The sequence below is a fragment of the Arachis hypogaea genome, chromosome 3, assembly GCF_003086295.3.
Source record: "Arachis hypogaea cultivar Tifrunner chromosome 3, arahy.Tifrunner.gnm2.J5K5, whole genome shotgun sequence".
NCBI lineage: Eukaryota > Viridiplantae > Streptophyta > Magnoliopsida > Fabales > Fabaceae > Arachis > Arachis hypogaea.
In genome coordinates, this window is record NC_092038.1 from 2497076 (window position 1) to 2518618 (window position 21543).

General features: G+C 30.0%; 2 protein-coding genes across 3 annotated transcripts; both read right to left on the bottom strand.

Annotated features, from left to right (window-relative positions):
* Positions 1-3212: 3212 nt before the first annotated feature.
* LOC112786844 (nudix hydrolase 9) lies at positions 3213-6618 on the bottom strand. 2 transcript variants are annotated; one of them, XM_025830227.2, is made up of 9 exons: positions 6370-6618; positions 6217-6274; positions 6090-6146; positions 5693-5775; positions 5228-5286; positions 4747-4895; positions 4342-4470; positions 4050-4208; positions 3213-3678 (listed from the first exon to the last, which is right to left on the bottom strand). In XM_025830227.2, exons 1-9 carry the CDS (start codon positions 6471-6473, stop codon positions 3583-3585), a joined length of 894 nt encoding a protein of 297 aa, XP_025686012.1. In that variant the 5' UTR covers positions 6474-6618; the 3' UTR covers positions 3213-3582. The 2 variants fall into 2 exon arrangements, with proteins under 2 accessions (XP_025686012.1, XP_025686004.1); XM_025830219.3 differs by having other exon boundaries at positions 6217-6291; positions 6370-6611.
* Positions 6619-18232: 11614 nt separating this feature from the next.
* Positions 18233-20374, bottom strand: LOC112786871 (3-ketoacyl-CoA synthase 12). Its single transcript, XM_025830245.3, has 2 exons — positions 19871-20374; positions 18233-19740 (listed from the first exon to the last, which is right to left on the bottom strand). Exons 1-2 carry the CDS (start codon positions 20172-20174, stop codon positions 18608-18610), a joined length of 1437 nt encoding a protein of 478 aa, XP_025686030.1. The 5' UTR covers positions 20175-20374; the 3' UTR covers positions 18233-18607.
* Positions 20375-21543: the final 1169 nt, after the last annotated feature.

Below are 21543 nucleotides of genomic sequence, written 5' to 3' on the forward strand. Positions count from 1 at the left end.
TTTCTAGGGACATAATTGAATCTACAAACAAATAGTGAGTATAATATTAAAATCGAATACATCAAAGTGAGAATAATTGAAAAATAAAATCTGATTTATTAGTATAATTGATAGTATGATAACATTGAGAATGAATACATCCAAGTGAGAATAATTGAAAAATAAAATCTGATTTATTAGTATAATTGATAGTATGATAACATTGAATCACAATAGGACTTACCTCAAACGCGACCTTTATATAAGTATATAGAAAAACTATGCCGTTTGAACTATACATCGTTGGCTTTAATATTTTAGTTATTATTTTTAAATAAAAACATTTTTGTATAAGTTCCTTTTTTTGTAAACAACCACGTTGTTAAAATAACATCGATTATTGTGTGAAAAATAAAAATAATTAGTTTTACTTTTTCGGATTTTACTTTGTAATAATAGCTGAAACATCAATTTCATGTAAAAAAAAATTCACGAAAATAAAATTATATATAATTATATAATTTTCATGTCATTCCATAATTTTTTATTTATATTTAGAAAAGTAAAAATAATTTTGTTTATTTTCTGTTTCTATTTTTTAAGAGTATAAATAAATTTTTTTAAATTATTTGTTTAAAAATGTGAAAAAATAAAAAAATAATATTTTTATGTATTATATATAATATTTTAAACAAAATACATGTTTACAAATATTCGGATAAAAATTTATATTATAAAATAATATATTTTTAAAAAATTAACTATTACAATGTTTTTAATTTTTTAACAATAACTTAATTATTTTTAAGTAATATAAAATAATTAAAAATAATGTTACAAAATAGTTAATCATAATAAATAAAAATATTTTTATATATATATTTATATGTTTTATATTTATTAATTTTAAAACAAAAATTACACTTATTTTTTTAAATATTATATATTAAAATATATTTTTATATATCTAAATATATTATATATTTATAAAATTTATAAAAAAATAATATATCTAATACGCAAAAAATTATTGAGGTCGTTTTAGTCCATTCGCCACCAACGAGGTTCAATATAAACGACATTTTAGGAGCATGCAATGGACAAAAAGGGAAAGAAATTAAAGATGACCAAGTTGTATATTTTGCTTTGGGCGGCGAAGACAACTATGTATATTATTGGTTACTTAATAGTAAATAATTGCTATAAAATTATTTAGCCAAAAGAACAAAAAAGAGCTAAGTAAGCCCACATGGACATGACATGCTGCGCAAGAAGCATCCAAACGAAACCGCCGAATAAACACTTTTATTATTATTATTATTCTGTGGAAATTGGAAAACTTAGTTAAAAAATAATGAATAATGCATAAAACACTAAAACAAGCAACTATATGCAAGACAAACAACTGGTGGGTAAGAGAAAAATTCTTGTTACAGATTTTGTTTGTTTTTATCCTTAATTATCACTATTGTTTAAATCATGGATGAAAACTTTAATTGAAATGTGTGGCCATATATGACTAAATAAAAATATAATTTTAATTTTGGTCATTATCAGTGTAAAAAAATTCTACACGCACATTTAATTACAAATATTTATATTAATAAAAATAATTTTTTATTGGTCGCGTTAATAGTCATAAAAAAATATAGATGTTATTAAACAATAAATAAATTACCATTTGTACATATAACAAATGTATCCATATAAAAATAAAACGACAATTGTAATCACGAAAGATGATTTTCGTGTGCCAAAAGTATCCAGACGTTGGTTATGCAATTGGTCTGTTAGAATATTTTTTGACACACATAAGTCATCTTCTGTCGTTTTATTCTTATATGGATACATTTGTTAGCGTCTTTATCTTTTATAGATATAAATGATAATTTATTCTTAAACAATTCTATAAATTATTTTTACACTCTCAAACCATCAAATTAAATTTATAAAAATATAAAAAGTTTATTACAGATATGCTCATCAAATAATTAAAAGCCTGTAAATGTAAAAACAAGTGTAGTCAATAATACAATATAATCAGTGCACGTGCAACATGGATTGCGCGTTATGATTCAACTAATTTCCAATTTATATGCTCATCCATTGGTCGTTGGGGCCTGAATAAAGTTTAGAGAATGCTGTCACTCACTCACTCACTCCCATTTCACATTTCAGAAAATAGCATTCTGATTTCTGCAATCTGCATCTTCATATTATAGAATACTAAGCACGGTGCATTAATTAGTTAGCTAATATATATATATTTTTTTTGGTGACTGCTAATATATCTTATTAAGATTATTATTATTATTATTAGTAAAAAAATTAATTTTTATTTTAATAAATATATAACAAAAAGGCTAAAAATTTAAAGTTTATGACCTTTCTTATAGAAACTTTTATAACTAATGATTTAACATGTGTAAAGTACATACTAATTAAACCCTAATTACTATGAGATAATACTTTATTTATGTTTCCGGTTGTTGACCATTGACTCCAACAATTATTGAGCAGGTACTGAATATGAATTAATAATAATATATGGTTTAAGTTAACAAAAATATTTGATAACAAAAAAATATTAACAAAAAAAACCTAAATTTATTATTTTTTGCATTATTTAATACGTTATATAATAAATAAATATTAAATAAAATAAATTTAGATTGTTTAGATATATTATTTTTTGTTTCTCTAATATTACCGTTAATACGGTGCTAGAAGAATGCTATTTCAAATTATGTTTACTTCATAGGTGAAGTGGTATATACAGCATCCAGCCACCCACGTGAAAGAAACACTGATTTTGCATGCGGTGGAAATAATGCTGAGAATCTTACAATATTTAGCATACCTATTCATAAGAATCAATGATCATATCACGGGGAGAATTTGAATTTATCCGAGGCATAATTACAAAATTATTAGGTGAGTTACATAATAAATTTAACAGAGACATTTGAACTCTTATACTGAAAAGTGAACTTTGTTGGATTTGAGAAGCCACATCCACCCTAGCCTAGTTCCATATGTAGGTTCTTCCTTACACCAAGTGAAAATCCATAAAATACTTGTGTATGTTTTTAAAGAACATTTTATATGTATTCTATAAACTTATGCAACTATTTTGTTTGTTTTTTTTTTATATAACTTTTAAGCATTATAAATTATACATTTTTTCAAAATGCATATTAAATATGCTCCAAATTGAGATATGAGAAGTCATGTATTAAATATTATTTTCAAATATATTGATGTCACTCAGTGGTGATGAAGGCAAGGATTATTACAGTATTCTCAATCAAAATTTTAGGTATATACACTGGGATATGAACACAGCATTTTTGTATTCGGTGTACATAGATACAAAATTCGATTGGCTTTTATTATTTCGGCAAGAATACAAAATCTGTATAAAATTATGCTGAACGAATTGAGCTTGGTTAAATTATGCAGTTTTTCTTTTTGGGGTGCACTACTGCACTAAGGTAGCTTTAACTCAGCAATACCAACTTCAACTTACTCAAGAAATACACTTGAGAAGCCATCTTGATTCAACCACATGCTTTATAAACTGTAAGTGCTCAAAAACTTTGATCAAGTAGTGTTGGCAGCTTCAACCATCAATTTGTAGAGAGCAAATCCGCCGCGATGACAGCCAGGCATCCTAGAAGTCATGCTTTCTAACTCAACCTAACAAATACAATAATAATCAGTGAATGAATGCTAGCTTCAAGGTTAAGCAAGAAACTAGAAGTCTAGAATTAATTAACTATCCATCAAAACAAGCCAAGAGTAATGAATTTGGCTTCAAGGTTGGTTGTAAAGTGTCGAAGTTTTCAAATGTTAAAAATTTGGCAACAATAATTTAAATGATAAGCTTTGAAATATCATCTGAGTATTCAATTCAACACCAATCAAGTAGCTGTGTCATAGTTTTCAATGCATTAGACTAAATGCTCTTAAAGTTAAATGGCAACACCGAAATTGTGAAAAAGAGAAGTCACATAATTATCATGAGTGGAATTCATGGCAACACAGCTTAAAACAAGCTTTAGATTTACCACTGAGACAGCATAAAGCTGAGTTGATTCATAGCCATCTTGTGCATTAGAATAAAGCTTCTGAACTTCCTCCGAATCAAGATTGCATCTGATAAAGAAAAATGCAGCCGGTCTCACATTCAAGTCCCTGCGAGATATGCCAATAAAAGCTGGAATGCTCTACATGGCGGTCGAAAGATATAAATTGGATACTTAGTCTTTCAAGCTATTCAATCCCTAAAGTTCACTCACTCAAAAGAAAAAAGCTATATATTTGTGTTCATAATTATATCGAAGTACATATGAAACTTACAAGGGATGAGGCTGGCACTCCAATTTCTTCAACAACTTCCCGAACTATGCTGTCAAACATCTCCCGTGAAACTTCATTGTTGACTGATTCCTTGCCATGTTGATGGGAAGTTATACCAATTTCTTGAGGCTGTGAATCATTAAGAAAGAGAACCATGTAAAGCCATGTGCATCAAGGACAGATGTGTCTGAATTTTTCATAATTTAGGATGAGTTATTGGCTCCTAATCAATAATGATTACATACGAATAAAATGATTACATGAACAAAAGGAAATAATATGAGAAACAAATCAAAAACTAGTTTCAGAACTAACTTCTGGTTTCATAATTATCGCGCTGAGAAGAAATTTACCACTGCTCTACTAGTACAGAAAACTAAAGATTTCCATTTCACTACTATATACCTCAGGATGGCCTCCGGGAAATACAAAATGACCAGGAAATTCACCAACATTGTTACTCCGTTGTAAAACAATTATCTTCTTGTCTATTGTCTCTACCACTGCACCATTTCCTAGCGGACTGGAGGTATGCTGACAAAGAATAGGATCATCTGATGGAAAAGAAAGATGTGACAACTTAGGTTAAGACAAATTGATTAATTTTGATTTGAAAGATAAGAAGTGAAGAAGGAAGAGGCACAGAGGAAAATAAAGCCTTTGATTACATCTAATCTAATCCTTAGGCAGAGACAACATGTTTGAACACTAATTGTAAGGAATTCTGGCTAACTAGGGAGAGATCATATTTTAAAACACTAACTCAACCTTCATCTACTTGCTTCCTTCCCTATAGATTACTGGACATTAACATGATGCATCTTCAGCTCGGAAGTTAGATATAGCAGCGTCTCCATGATAAACTAGTACTAACTGTAATGATTACCTTCTGATGGAACCAGAAACCTTTCCCACAGAGGACTTAAGTTTGTTCCCACAAAAGTCCTGAAAGCAGTTTAGCCAATAGTTACAAGAAAGGGGGGGAAGTAGAGTTGAAATAGAAATACAAAGAAACAATAGCATTAAGATTAAACTCCACTTGAAGTGGTGTCAAACAAACACAGAATGCATTGTATTTGCTGCAAATACATCATTCACATGCTTTTTCAGTTCAATACCGCTTTTATGCCCTTGCATAACTAATTCACCACATTCACACATCATTTGTTTACTCTTCGCTAACAATCTATGAAGATTGAATCAGGCTAGTTAAAAAGGTAATGTTAATATGTCACTGAAGCAAATGCAGATCAACATCAAGAAAGTTTATTACAGAACTATTTAGTTTATTAATCACTAACCATGCTAATTAAGAATGTAACATACAAAAGAGGGGGCATTGAGAAGAGACCTATAATCTGTCAAACCTAGATGGAGGCACAAATGAGGTTCATGATTGGATCCACCTCCATCTTTCAATTCATACCCTCCATACTGCAATTCACACTCTGTTAGGAACAGTCCAGAAAAAAAAAACCACAAACCACATAAATAAGTCCTCAAAATCATAGTTACATGAAACACAATACGTTCCAATATGGATACGCAGCAAGCCAAAATGTAAAATAATTTATATGAAAAGTATAGTTATGGCATTCTAGTACACATATAAATTATGAATTAGTATGCAATATGTCAGCTAATTGGCGAATTCATGTAACTATATGCCCAAAATTACTACACTTAACAATTAGCATAGCATCCATTCGACGTGTGACCTGATCTATAGTCTATACCCTAAAACATACCCTGAACTTGTTTCCATTGAAGAGTGACTTGTTATTCTGAGCTCTCTGCTCCCATATCTACACAACCGAAAAGCGATAACAATCATACAAGGAATCAAATCAAAATAAAGAAGAGTGTGTGATGGACCTGAGAGATGGTGTTCTCCAAGACGGTGTCAGGGTGAGGGACCCGGTCGTAATCGGCGCTGAATGAAGCAGAGACCTTAATGAGAAAAGGATCCAAGTGAGGCACATTGCTTTAGAGTTTCGATGGTTTGTTTCAGAGAGAGAGAGAGAGAACCTGTGATGGTGAGAGAGGAGAGGGACACGAAACAAGAAGCTTGAAGGAAAGAGGATCCACGATGCTGCTGCTGCTGCTACTCGTTGTTTCGTTGCTGTTCTCATTCTCCATGGCAGGTACAACGGTTAACGATTCCGAACGAACGAACTCAGTGAGTCACAGAGTTCAAGTTAGAGTTTCTGTTGGTGTCGTTTTTCTGATTTATTTTTCATTTTCCGTTTCTGTGTTACTGTGTGTGTGTCGTGCTCTTCGTTGAAACTTGAAAGATATTGGCTTTCACGTTTTTTTTTTTGGACATGTGGTTGGCACATTCAGAATTCGACTGACGTTGATTGGGCTTTTGCGCTTGCGCCTCATGTATACAATGGGCTTCTTATTGGGCCTCTATTACTGGGCTTCCTATTTGCTAATTGGGCTTAATGAAGGAGCATCTATATATGTTAGATGGAAAGGCCATGAAAATAAGTTTGTCCAATGTGTCTTTTTTAAATACATATGATTAGAGTGTAATATGTTATTATTTGATATATGTTTTGATTTTTTTGGATGAATTAGTCTTTATCCTGTTGGATGAAAGGATATTATGAAAAGAAAAAAATTATATTACGTGTACATTAAAATTAGTTACCAAAATCAGCCACTAGTATAAAATACATGTTATAATACAAATAAACATTAAAAATAAATTAAATCATACATGTATTTATATTTAAATACATTGATAGCTGATTTTAGTGTACGAATAATATTTTTTTAAAAAAATAAATGTTTTAAGAATATGGACAACAACAAAAAATATACTTAAGAATATAAAGAATTATTTTGCACTTTCTTTTAGTAATTTAATCATACGAAAAGCATTTTTTTAACTAATATTATTCAAACAAAATATATTTTCCTTTCTTATTTTTAGTTTAAAATATAATTAAATACCATATAAATGGAACTATTTTAATTTGATAATTAAGTAATTAAATGGTGGAAGTATTATATACGGTTCACGTCAAAATGAGTTTGGAATCTTCTTATGCTCTTTAGTCTTTACAGTTTACACATCTATAATAGAAACCCTGGCCTCATACATTAACATATGCTGCACTTTTTAGATAAATGAAAACATCACCCACTTAAATGATACTATCGATGAAGAAGAACATGTTTTTTAATGCCACATGCAAATAGATCACCATGAAAGTGATATACGAGTTTGAAAATTAGATTCTATTATACAATATGTATACTCATAATCATGAATAGAGTGTAATTAAGCTTTGGTTAGGTATAGAATAACTATTTATTGGAGTGATAATGCATGAGCGAGTATAAATGGTGATTACGCAATCTTTTTACTTAACAAAAATGCATGCATTAAATCGATTGACCTTTATTCTGGCAACAAGAGGCGCTTAATTAAACAATAATGCAAGTTTGTCTGATACATTTTGATTGTCATTGTCGTCCTTTCATTGTTTTAATATCATTGACTTTAATTTCTTTGGGAACAGCCTTTCATTTTCTTGAGTTGTGAAGATGTTTATTGATGTTAACATATATAACTGTTGATATTATTGTAGCATATCCTTAATCCTTAATTCGCCCACAAAGTAGCATGGGTTTTTCCGTGATTATCTTGGATAGGTGCATTTTGAAGTCTACCCACATTATTCATTATTGATTCATATATACCAAAGCAAACAAAAATGAATTAAGTGCATGCCTAACAATATGCTAATAATAATAGCTAAAAAGTCTAAGGAACCAATTTTATATATATATAGTTAAGCAGCTAATTTTTTTTTAAATTGATTTTTAAATTTGAAAAATTAGTTTTATACTAAAAAAACACACGTGTTACTATTTCTTTTATTTCTCTTCTTTTTCTTTGGATCACCTTTTTAGAAGTTTTTGTATGCTAAAAAAACACGTCTTCTCACTTCTTTTATCTTTCTTCTTTTTTTTGAGATCATTTTTAAAAATTTTTGTACAATAATTTTAGATTTTCTTTTGTTAAATTTTGAATATTATTTTCAACAACTTTGATGAGTTTGGATTTTTTTTATTAAATTTGGGATATATTTTTTCAACGAGTTAATTAGTATTCTAATTGATTATCTAACGAGATTAATAATAATAATAATAATAATAATAATAATAATAATAATATACAGGTTAGAACTACTAGTATGGACTTTTATATAATTAATATATGTTCAGTTAGAATTGTTGTTCAATAATGAAGATGTGGTCTATTTTTCAGGTTGAGCATTGTGCTAGTTGTTTGATTAGTGATTTTTCTGAAAAATAAAAAATGAATAATATATAGCTGAACGTACAATTTATTAGCAATTGTTTCTTCATGTTCCCTTAAATTTGACTATAACTCTATAAGGTAGTTTTCTGTTTGACTTTTACCATTCTCCAAATGTTTTTGAAATGAATTCATTCATAATTTATAGCTTTACTTCCAATATATATATATATATATATATATATATATATATAGCAAAGCTTGACTACTAGCTAGTAGCTAGTTCTTTAATTTTCAGCTGTATGTTTTTCACATGATGTTTGACTCTTGTAATTGTATACGCGTTTGTTTTCAGATACAATAAATTATGTTTGACTATTATATTATTATTGTATATGGATATACACACTAGGTTTGACAAGATATGAGCAGAAATTAAATATTAGGTTTTGAAATATTAAATTAATGTATTTTATATTTTTTATAAAAAATATATAAAAAATAGTAACAAAAGTTACAAAACCTAATATTTATTTTTCATAATTACATTTTTTATAATTACATTTTGGACTATTATGAATAAAATAAATTAAATTTTTATAAATAATTTATCATCAAACAATACTACTAAAGCCTTGTCCCACTAAGTGGGGTCGGCTACATGAATCAAACGACGTCATTGTGCTCTGTCATGTATCATGTCTACAGAGAGACCGTTTACATGTAGATCTCGTTTGACCACCTCATGGATGGTCTTCTTAGGTCTTCCTCTGTCTTTCGCCCTTTGTCCATCTTCCATCTCATCCACCCTCCTGACTGGATGTTCTACCGGTCTTCTTCTCACATGTCCAAACCACCTGAGACGCGATTCAACCATCTTTTCCACAATAGGTGCTACTCCAACTCTCTCCCTTATATCTTCATTCCTTATTTTATCCAATCGCGTATGACCACTCATCCATCTCAACATCTTCATCTCTGCCACACTCAGCTTATGTTCGTGCTCCCCTTTAGCCGCCCAACACTCCGTACCATACAGCATAGCCGGTCTTATAGCGGTGCGATAGAATTTACCTTTAAGTTTTAAAGGCACTTTTTTGTCGCATATAAAACCAGATGCACTCCGCCATTTTGACCAACCTGCTTGGATCCTATGATTTACATCATGTTCAATCTCTCCATTATCCTGTATGATGCACCCAAGATACTTAAAACTTTTAACTTTTCGTAGGGTGTTCTCTCCAATTTTCACCTCTATATTGGAGTTTTCCCTTCTCAGACTGAACTTACATTCCATATATTCCGTCTTGCTACGGCTTATGCGCAGACCATACACTTCTAGAGCTTCTCTCCATAACTCCAACTTCTTATTTAGGTCTTCCCTTGACTCTCCCATAAGGACGATATCATCGGCAAAAAGCATGCACCATGGCACAGGCTCTTGGATGTGCTCTGTGAGTACTTCTAAGACTAATGTGAAAAGGTATGGACTTAAGGATGATCCCTGGTGTAATCCTATACCAATAGGGAATTCCTCTGTCACACCACCTTGAGTCTTCACACTAGTTGTGGCCCCATCATACATGTCTTTAATTGCCCGAATATATGCGATCCTTACTCTCCTCTTTTCTAAAACCTTCCATAAGACCTCCCTTGGTACCCTATCATACGCTTTTTCCAAATCAATAAACACCATGTGTAGATCCCTTTTATTACTACGATACCTCTCCATCATCCTTCTTAATAGGTATATCGCTTCAGTTGTAGATCTGCCTGGCATAAATCCAAATTGGTTCTCTGTTACTTGTGTCTCTTTTCTCAACCTCCGTTCTATCACCCTTTCCCATAACTTCATAGTATGACTCATAAGTTTAATCCCTCTATAATTTCCGCAACTTTGTATATCCCCCTTATTCTTGTAGATAGGTACCAAGGTACTCTTTCTCCACTCATCAGGCATCTTCTTTGACCTTAAAATCTCATTAAAAAGCTTGGTTAACCAGTTGATGCCTTTTCCTCCAAGACCCTTCCAAACCTCAATCGGGATATTATCAGGTCCTACTGCCCTGCCATTTTTCATCTGCTTTAGAGCCTCTTTTACCTCGAAGTCTCGAATCCTTCGATAGTAGTCAAAGTTTTGATCTTCTTCCCTTGTGCATAATCGACCAAGGCTCGGAAGAGTCTTCTGTCCCTCATTAAATAACTCGTAGAAGTAGCTCTTCCACCTTTCATTAATCTTCTCCTTTTGAGCCAACACCTCTCCATCCTTATCCTTTATGCACTTAACCTGATCCAAATCTCTCGTTCTTCTTTCCCGGCTCTTTGCAATTCTATATATACCTTTTTCTCCTTCTTTCGTGCCCAAAGACTGGTAGAGACCCTCATATGCTCTTGTTCTTGCTTCACTTACAGCCACTTTTGTCTCTTTCTTAGCCGCCTTATATTTTTCCCAGTTATCTGCATTGCGACATAAAGACCACTCTTTAAAGCATTCTCTTTTTATCTTTATCTTTTCTTGTATACTCGCATTCCACCACCAGGACTCCTTGTCTCTTGGTCCTATTCCTTTAGATTCACCAAAACTTTCTTTTGCTGTTCTTCTAATAACTTCTGTCATCTCCCTCCACATCTCTTCCGCGCTTCCATTCCCATCCCACTTTGCCTCTTCTCCTACCCGTCTTAGGAAGCTTCTTTGTTCCTCACCTTTCATCCGCCACCACCTCGTCCTTGGGTTCTTCGTATGATGTCTTTTCCTCAACTTTTGCTCAACGCGAAAATCCATGACGAGCACCCTATGTTATGTTGTCAAACTCTCTCCCGGGATAATTTTACAGTTAATGCAAAATTTCCGGTCGACTCTCCTCAACAAGAAGAAGTCGATTTGAGAGCTTGTCATGCCACTCTTATAGGTTATAAGATGTTCGTCTCTTTTTTTAAAACATGTATTTGCGATGAGAAGATCAAAAGTTGAGGAAAAGTCCAAAATAGTTTTACCCTCGGCATTGATCACCCCGAAACCATGGCCTCCGTGAATACTCCCATATCCAGTCACTTCTCTCCCAACATGGCCATTTAAATCTCCTCCTAAGAAAATCTTATCTCCCAAAGGTATGCCTTGAACCAAACTCTCTAGATCCTCCCAAAACCTTATCTTGTGTTGTTCGTCCGAACCCACTTGCGGTGCATAGGCGCTAATCACATGGAAAGCACCTCCCTCCACCACAAGTTTGATAGAGATGATCCGATCTCCCACCCTCTTGACATCAACTACGTCCTTCTTCCACTGCTTATCCACAATTATTCCAACTCCATTCCTATTCTTCACCTTTCCTGTATACCAAAGTTTGAAACCAGAAGAATCCAACTCCCTAGCCTTTGCACCAACCCATTTCGTTTCTTGTAGGCACATAATGTTAATCTTCCTCCTTGTCATGGTGTCCACCACCTCCATGGACTTTCCTGTTAGAGTGCCTATGTTCCATGTCCCAAATCTCAACCTTTTGTCACTTCGACCTTTACCTTTTCCTTTGTGAACTAGCTTATTTACCCTCGTCCGTTCACGAAAACGCGAGAACCCTTGCTCATTTAACACTACATCCGGGCACCGATGCAGCGGCTCTTGCTTTGACACCGTACTCGAGCCATACGGCGCGTTACTTCCGGGTAACGACCTAGCTTTAGCGCAATAATGTCTTTGATTCATGTCATGGGGGGTTCGGCTATATTTTTACGTTGGTTGCCGAAGACCTAACACAACCCTCCTCCTTTATCCGGGTTTGGGACCGGCTATGTACCGCAAGTGTAACATAGGCGGAGTTAATTTATCATCAAACAATATAAAAAGATAAAAATTTATGTGCAGTCGACTTCACATAAAGTTGATAATTGAAAACCGTTCGATAATTTAATTGATTTAACTAAATTTTCGTCTAACAGCTCTCAACCATGAGTCACCTGAATTTTTGCCGTATAAAAATCAAACACAACAACCAATAATGGAAGGGAGAGGAGTAGAATCGTTGAAGTAGTACTCTCCCAGCTAAACATTCGGCGAATAATTCAGGAACAATATATTAGTAATAATAATGATGGAGGCATGTGTATGATATGAATTGGATGTTAATATTATATTATATATATATATGATATATGTTTAATATATTTAGGATGGTCACGGTTACGGGTAATTGAAACGATAAACTAGCCCAAACCAATTATATTGGTTATATATTTAATAGGTAATCAAGTATAATTAGATGATATATATTCGATTAAATGTGGCTTTAATAATTAGATTTATATTAATTTTAAAAAATATATAATAATATATATAAGATTATTTTTTTAATACAAATTATAATATCTATTTAAGCATAATTTTGATGATGTATTTACTTTTTATTTTATTTATTATTATATATTGTTTATATTTTTTTAATTTTATTTTAATCAGATACTCGATTATTTTTTGGTTTCTCACCACCCGACAGATCAAGGATTAATTCGTCGCGGTACTGAACTCTATTTAAGGATTTGTTACAATATATAATCAGATACTTGATTATTCGGACCGATTTCAACCCAACATTAATCAAGGTTTAATTACTATGTTGGTTCCTATAGTTTTGCGAAATTTTTAATTAGGTTTTTGTAATTTTTTTCTTTTTAATTAAGTCCTTGCACCAAATTCTTTTTTAATTGGATTCTTACACTTTTTTTTCTTTTTATTTAAGTTTTTGCACCATTTTTTTTCTGTTGGGTCCCTATAAAATTAAGTCAATTATTGCTAAAAGAGACTTAATTGAAAAAATAAAATTAGTACAGGAACTAATTAAAAGAAAAAAATATAAGAACCTAATTAAAAATTTCGTAAAACTATAGGAATTAACAAAATAATTAAACCTTTAATAAATTCAGGTTTACTCGCAATAATATTTAAATTGAAACTAACAAAAATCAATTAAAATTTAATCGGTTTAAATTTCATTCTTCTCCAAACTAAAACCAACCCGAGTAGTAAATACCTATCCTCACCAAATTCCAATAGACCCCTTTAATTAGCATCACATTCACTTTAATTAGTCTGTGTTGTGTTTGGCCAACTAACTCCCCTGAGAGCTTTCTTTTGCATACATTTATTGTGCAGATGCTGAATCATTTCATTTAGGCAACTCATCATGCCTCATCTTTCATCTTCATTGCTCTCTACTTTAATGATTAACACTTTTTAACAGGTGCTACTATTCTTCATTATTGTGCTTCTTTTTCTTTATTATTTTCCCTTTTCTTCACGCTTTCTGCGTGTACGTGTTGTCATATACATACCACAAATATATATATGTATCATTGATCCTTCATTCAAACTTTAATACCTTATATTTACTTTTTCTATCTTTTTATTTATTTTCCATCTTATAAGCTTTGTTTGTTTAGAATTAGTGAGATACAAATTGATAAATAAAAATAATATTTTTAAAATATTAAATTAATATATTTTATATTTTATTCATAATAAAAAATAAAGACATTAACAAAAGCTTTTTTTATTATAATTAATTTTTTGTAATTATATTTTTTATTTAAATTTTATACGAGAAAGAAAATTAAAAAAATTAGATTTTTTATAATTTATTTTAGATTATATTTAGCATATTACTAATAAGATATAAAAAATATTAATTTTTATGTTTCTGATTTTAATTGTGTTATATATATATACAAAAAAATAATTATTAAACTATTTATTAGTATAAAATATATATTAAAAATAAATTAAAAAATATATTTATATACAAATATATAATAAATAATTTGGTAATTATTTTTAGTATATATATAATATTTTTATTTTACTTTTTATATCATTTTCTAAGTAGTATATCTTATTTTGTCTTTAAAACTGTAAATTAAATCGTAGATAAAAATAGAAGATATTACTATGGTAAGTGAGAGACTGACAATCTCTTAATAGTTTCCACTTTTAATCAGGCCAACAATAATAACCATAATTATTCATCACTGTACCCCCCAACTAATTTAACAAATTGTTTTAGAGTTTTGTACAATGGGTACAATGAGCTATATAAATTATAAAATGAACATCTCTTATACTATCTAGAATAACCATCCGAGTATTAGGGATAATAAATATCTTCCCAAAAGTTTAAACTGATTTTCAGGTTCACCAAAAGATCGAACCATTGACCTTTCGAATCTAGAGCTCTAATAACATGTCATGATACCACTCATTCCAAAAGTTTCAACTAATAAAAAAATGTAAGACTAATGGTTATATCTCTAATACTCTCTAAACCTCCATTGTACACATTATATAAATATTTCATTAGTTTTTCATACTTTTCCATTGTTTAATTTATGAAGCATGGACATTTCTCTAAGTTACTATGTTTGTATGTGGGACATATTTTAAAATAAAATTTATCGATATTTGTTTGACACATGTCTCTGTTGTATTCAATTACGTTTTAATAAAAAATAAAAGATTATTTGTCGAATATTTTTAAATTATGTATCAACATGTCCAACTTATTATTCTTAAAATGAGTTTATAAATCATACATATTACAAAAAATATTTAAATACTTCATATAATTAATAAAAGGATAGTGCTAGGGAGCCAATGGCCTAAGTGGACAATGTGTACAACGGGCTAAATCTTTGGTTCATGAATAAAATGAACATCACCCATACGGATAAATAAACATCTCAGTCATAAAACCAGAGATTCACCAAGGATCGAACTCCTAACCTTCCAAATCTAAAACTCTAATATCATATCATGAAACACTCATCCCAAAAGCGTAACCTGATAGGACAATATAACACTAATGATTATATCTCTAATACTTCCTAAACCTCCATTGTAAGCATTGTACGCTTAAGCTATTGGCTCCCTATACTTTCTCTTAAAAAAAATAAAAAAATAGTGCCATGCATTCCGTGCTTTACAAAGCTAGCTGGATCAATGAGTTTGAGAAAGCCAATATCGTGTTAATGCTACGTACCTAACTGCTCTGATTAACTAACTATTCTTCACGTCATAAAAACTTAAAATAAAAATAAAAATAAACAAATAAACTTAACTATTAATTTATTATCTAATAATTTTTAATTATTAATTTTTTATAAAAATAAATACATCGAAGTTTTTTTATGTTTTTCTTTCTATTTTTTTTCCTTTTTTCAGAATAAATCATAATATTTTTTTAAAGAAAAACAAAAAATTTTGATATCAGTACATACTTTTCAAACATTTAGGGAAAAAAAACGTTTAAGGATCAACAAATTTAATTTATATCGGCTAACATTTTTTTGTCAAGAAATCACCATTTTTAGTCGAAAGTCTAGCATTATGTTTTTAACCAATACTTTTAAATACTGCTAGTTAATTACTGATTAAAAAATAATAAATTATACTAATTCTAAAATATTGATGTTAATGAAAATAGTTATAGATCTTCTAGAAAGAATCCTTTACAACAATTACGAATAACTATTCACTTGTTTCGAACGAACATTTAACCACCTGTGCTAACTTTCATTAATTAGCGATAATATTCTTTCATACTAATTAGTAGGACTGTGGAACGTATATATATATATATATATATATATATATATATATATATATATATATATATATATATATATATATATATATGTAATTGAGAAAAGATTATCAACTTTTTTTAGTTAATATTTTTTTTTGTAACTATTTTCACCATTACTGTTTGACAAGTTTATTATTTTGTTGATTGATTGTTGTTGTTGTTTTTTTTTTTAAAAAGTAGGTTTTCTAAAAAAATCGAATGTCATTAATATAGTATACTATTTACTATTTAATTTGTTGACGCATAATTAATTAGGCTCACCTATACATGTTATTTACGCAATACGTACTTTGATGTAAAATTATTGTCTGCTTGTATAAAATATCGCATGTTTGTTCATGCTATATCCACTTTAAAGTCAACAAATTTCCACCACCACCAACAACATCAACTGAAAAAATATACATATAAAAATAAAAAATTATTAATCGTATAAATATATGTGATGTTTGATTTATTTTCGATATATATTTTATTTTTTAATATATATTTTATATGAATAATTTTTTTATATACTTAATATACTTTTAAAAAAGTTTTGGAAAATAACTTTAAAATAAAAAAATATAAAGTAAAAGACTAATTATAATTAAATTTATAATATCTATCATGTGTGAATCGCATCTCAGTGTCTTGATCTAAGAATAATTAATCTCTTATTTTTTTCACTTTAAGAGAGTTTAATCCAAAAATTTATAAAAGATACCTTTATTTCAATTGTATCTTCCAGTTAAAAACAGTTGATTTCTAAAAAATTTATTGATTCAAGTTTAATATGAGATGAAATTTCATCAAATTGAACTATAGTACATTAGTACTATACATTTGAATTTTTTTTTTAAAAAAGATAATAATTATAAGAGTAGTACACGGTAAAATTAATTATGATACAGTGTTAGAAATTGAATGCTCGTCTAGTGGTGAGGCCTGTTTTGGCGCTGAAGGTGGTGGTGGTCCATTTATATGTTTATGTATATGTGTTGTTGTCACATGTATGTGAATCTTTCATAACCCCTCTGATGGTGCTTGTGAATAAAAGGCAAATTCATCATCAACCCTGTGGCCCAATTCTCTCCAACTCCATCTCCTCTCTGCCCATTCTTCAATTCACTCACCATAATTTTACGGTGGAAACTCAGGTGCAGTCAACTTTACATAAAGTTGATACTTGAGAGCCGTTAGATGATTTGATTGATTTGACTAAATTTTCATCTAACAACTCTCAACTATCAACTTTACATGAAGTCGACTTGCACCTGAGTTTTCCCTAATTTCATATGTTAGAAATTTAATCCTTATTCGTATATATGTAGGATGGTAGAGGCTTATTTAATGTTGGCAATAATTTAATTTTGATGCCTTTTAATTTAAAACAAATTTATATATATATTAAATGATGTAATGTCATGTTAGTAAAAATAATTATTTTTTATATTAAATATGTAAATCGTTATCTAAAAGACAAATATGATTGAAAGACTATATAAAATATTTTAATGGTTTAATTTATTTTTTTATTATTATTTGAGTAAACGACAAATACATCTATCACTTTTTATCTCGAAGATAAACAAGTCATTGACTAATTAAAAATATCAAAAACTAAAAATATTTCTCATTTTTTAAAATGCAAGACATTTAAATTTCTTCAGAAGATCAATTTATCTTTGTATATTTTAGACGGAAAAACTTAAATATTTCATATTTTAAAAAATAAAAAATATTTTTATATTTTTAGTTAACTAAAAATTTATGTGTCTTCAACTTAAAAAAAATCAGAAATTTATTTGTCTTTTCTCTTGTTATTTTAATTTTTCTTTCTCTTTTTCTTGTTGTCACATGCCCAAAACAAACACATTAAATACTAACAAACAAAAACTAGATAAAGAAAAGGGAGGGAGGGAAGGAGAGGGGGAGAGGAATATATATATAGTATATACCCTTCTAATGTATATATAGAAGCAACACAACACCACTTTCCTTCTTCTGGATTTATAACCACCATTCCTTGAGAGAGAAATATATAATTAAACAATAGCAAGTATATAGTTTACATTAAATTTTACTAAAAAATACACATTAACATCAATGCTTGTGAAAAAATAATCTAAAGTAAAAAAAAAAAAAAAGCGCCCCCCATCCTTTAATTTGTCCTTTCTTTAAAAATACATCGAAAAATTAAATATATAAAATATTCATTTTGTATCATACATCGAATCCACTCACATATTTACCAATATGAACGTTGGAAGTGTTAACAAGAGTCATACGATGTATGATACAAAATAAATACACCTATGATTACAATTCTAACCGAATATGAAAATAAATTAATAAAAGCTTGTAATGATTGATGAGCTTACTTGAGAAAATCAGGGATCTCAGCGGTGCTTTCATCCTCAACATCATTGATCCAACTATACTTCTCCATGAAAGGGTTAGACAATGATTTTGGTGGGTAGTTATCAATGCAATCGGCCCACACATTTTCTTGATCACCTTTGAGATCTCTCATCACTTCCCACAAACAGCTATTGCATTTAAAGCCAGCACCAAAGCTTATCATGAACACCCTCTCACCTTTTCTCAGCCTCTTCTTTGCCTCCATGTACCCTAGAACATACCAAAGGCTACTGGCTGAGGTGTTCCCGAACCGGTGCAGAGTCATCCGCGCCGGTTCGAGGTCATACTCAGCCAGATCCAAACTTATTCCTATTCCGTCTATAACGGCTTTACCTCCGGTGTGGATACAGAAATGATCCACACCGGTCTTAAAATTCAACGGCGATTTCGTCGTTGTGATAACTCCAGAACTAGCCTTGAGAGTGTTATAATTGTTACTTTTTCCCAACATTGTGATTTTCTTTATTAGGTATACAACAAAGAATCTTAGTAATTCCCTTGTTGGAAGAATCTTGGGTGAAATTACCCTCAAATTGTCAATGAAAGCTCTTGTTGCTGCTTTTGGGAGGGTTTTCCCAAGGTGAAAACCAAGTCTACCCTGTTCATCTTCCTTTTGAATGCAACAACCATAAGCTTCATCTCTAGCTCCATGATGAGTTCTCACCAAACACTTCAATTTGAACATTGATTTGTGCTTCAATGTCCTCTTGTTCGTCAGCAAAATCGCGCAACCGCCGCAGCGAAACAAGCAGTTAGCTAGAATCATTGATCTCTCGTTACCTGAATACCAATTTGGACTCAAGCTCTCTGAAGTTACCAAGAGTGCTAGCTTATTCCTCTGCGACTTGAAAATGTTCTTTACAATGTCCAGAGAAATAAGACTAGCACTACACCCCATACCGGTGAGGTTGTAGACCTTGATATCATGCCTTAGCTTGTACTTGTTGATGATTCTGGAGGACAAAGAAGGAAGAACCGCCAGCATTGAAATATTAACAACCAACACATCAATCTCCGATGGGTTTACACCTGTCCTCGACAACAATTTTTCAATGCTATCGTTGAAAAACTCCTCCATTTCCGCAATACCTGTAAATATATACAGACTCAATTGTAATTAGTTAGTCACTTTAATATATGTCAATTAGAATAAAAATTAGTTTAACTTGTTAGTTATTTAATAATTTAAGTAACAGAAGACGTCTTAGTGTGTCTGTACCGTCGGTAAGGGTAGGGTTGGATTCGCGGCCGTCGAAGACGTTTCTTGGAGCGTAAGTTTGCTCACCAATGCCGGAGCTAACAATGGCTTTGAGGAGGAACTTGTACTCATCAAGGCCCAAGGATTGGGATCTTTTGATGACTCTGCCGCAGAACTCTGTGCCTAGCTTTCTATCATCAGAAGGTTTGTAACATTGGTAGTCTAATATGTAGCACTCTTGGTCCCTTTTCTGATCGAACAAGTTCCAGATCAGGAAACACAAGTACAATGCTGGAAGGAGGGTTAGTAAAGTGATGAGATCCATGTATAAAGAGAGAAAGAGAGAGAGAGAAAGCTAAGAGAGTGTGTCTGTGTTTTGGGATTAGAACTTTGATTTGGGGGAGTGTAATTTATAAGAAGGGAAGGGTGCAGTGTGAGATAATGAAGGAAAGTTCGTACGTGCTTCTGGCTAAGCATCAAAAGTGGTTGCTTTGTCTCATTTAATGCCCTAATAAGCTAATACTTCACTGAATGAATAAATGACTATTTGTATTTATAAAAGATGAAAATATTAATAAGATGTTTTTTGTGTAACAAAAATATTTTATGTGACACTTCAATTTTCTAAATATAGAGTACTTTTGTCACACAAAATACATTTTACATAAATACAAATTTAATTTTGATTTAATGTAAATGTATATATCAATGTTTTCATTTTTTTCATAAATACAAATAGTTATTTATTCATATTTCACTGTTCAAATTCTAAACAAAAGTATGTAAATCTTCTAATATTATCTTGTTAATATATGTTATAATCTCTTTCTATATATATAAAACAACAATTTTTGGACTAAAATTTTTTAATATTTTTTGTTATCATTTAATTAGTATAAATATTAAATTATTTTTAATAAATAAATTTTATTAATTTATATATGTAAATTTTAAAAAATATAAATATAAAATATATTAATTTATGTGTATAAAATCTGATAAATATATAAATATAAATTATATATTTTTTATGTCCGAAACTTATATAAATATAGATATTAATAATATTTGCTCTATAAAATTGCTCATTATAAAACTCGGAGAAATGATAGTCCTACTGTTCCTGTCTCTAAATATAAAAAAAAACACATGTAAGGAAACTACTTCTAAGATAAGTGGTTGATTATTTGATAAGATGGTATCACACGACAAAAATGCTTAGGATTTAATATTTGTTGTTCCAAAAAAATTAGAATAAAATAAATTAAAAAAAAAGAAAAAAATCCATATAAAGTTCACGCAAGTAATTTTTATGTAAAGAACGTATTAGATAAATAATTATATTATTGTACTTTTATTTATATAGCTACTTAAATTTTTAAAATAAACAATTTCATAACATACTAGATTATACTTAACCAATAACAAAACAATCTTAATATAATTATTTTTTAATTAAAAATACTATTAAAAAAACGATCACTATATATTTGTGCATATATTTTAATATGTATTATTTTACATAAATAGTTAATTTAATTGCGGATTTGTAGTGTATATGTAACATAATTATTATTCATCAGTATATATTATTAGAGTTACAATTTTTTTGGGGATATCTTATTATCTGAATTATATATTACCAATAAAGAGGTGCCCCCATTACAAGACGTTACCTAATTATATTAGCCTAC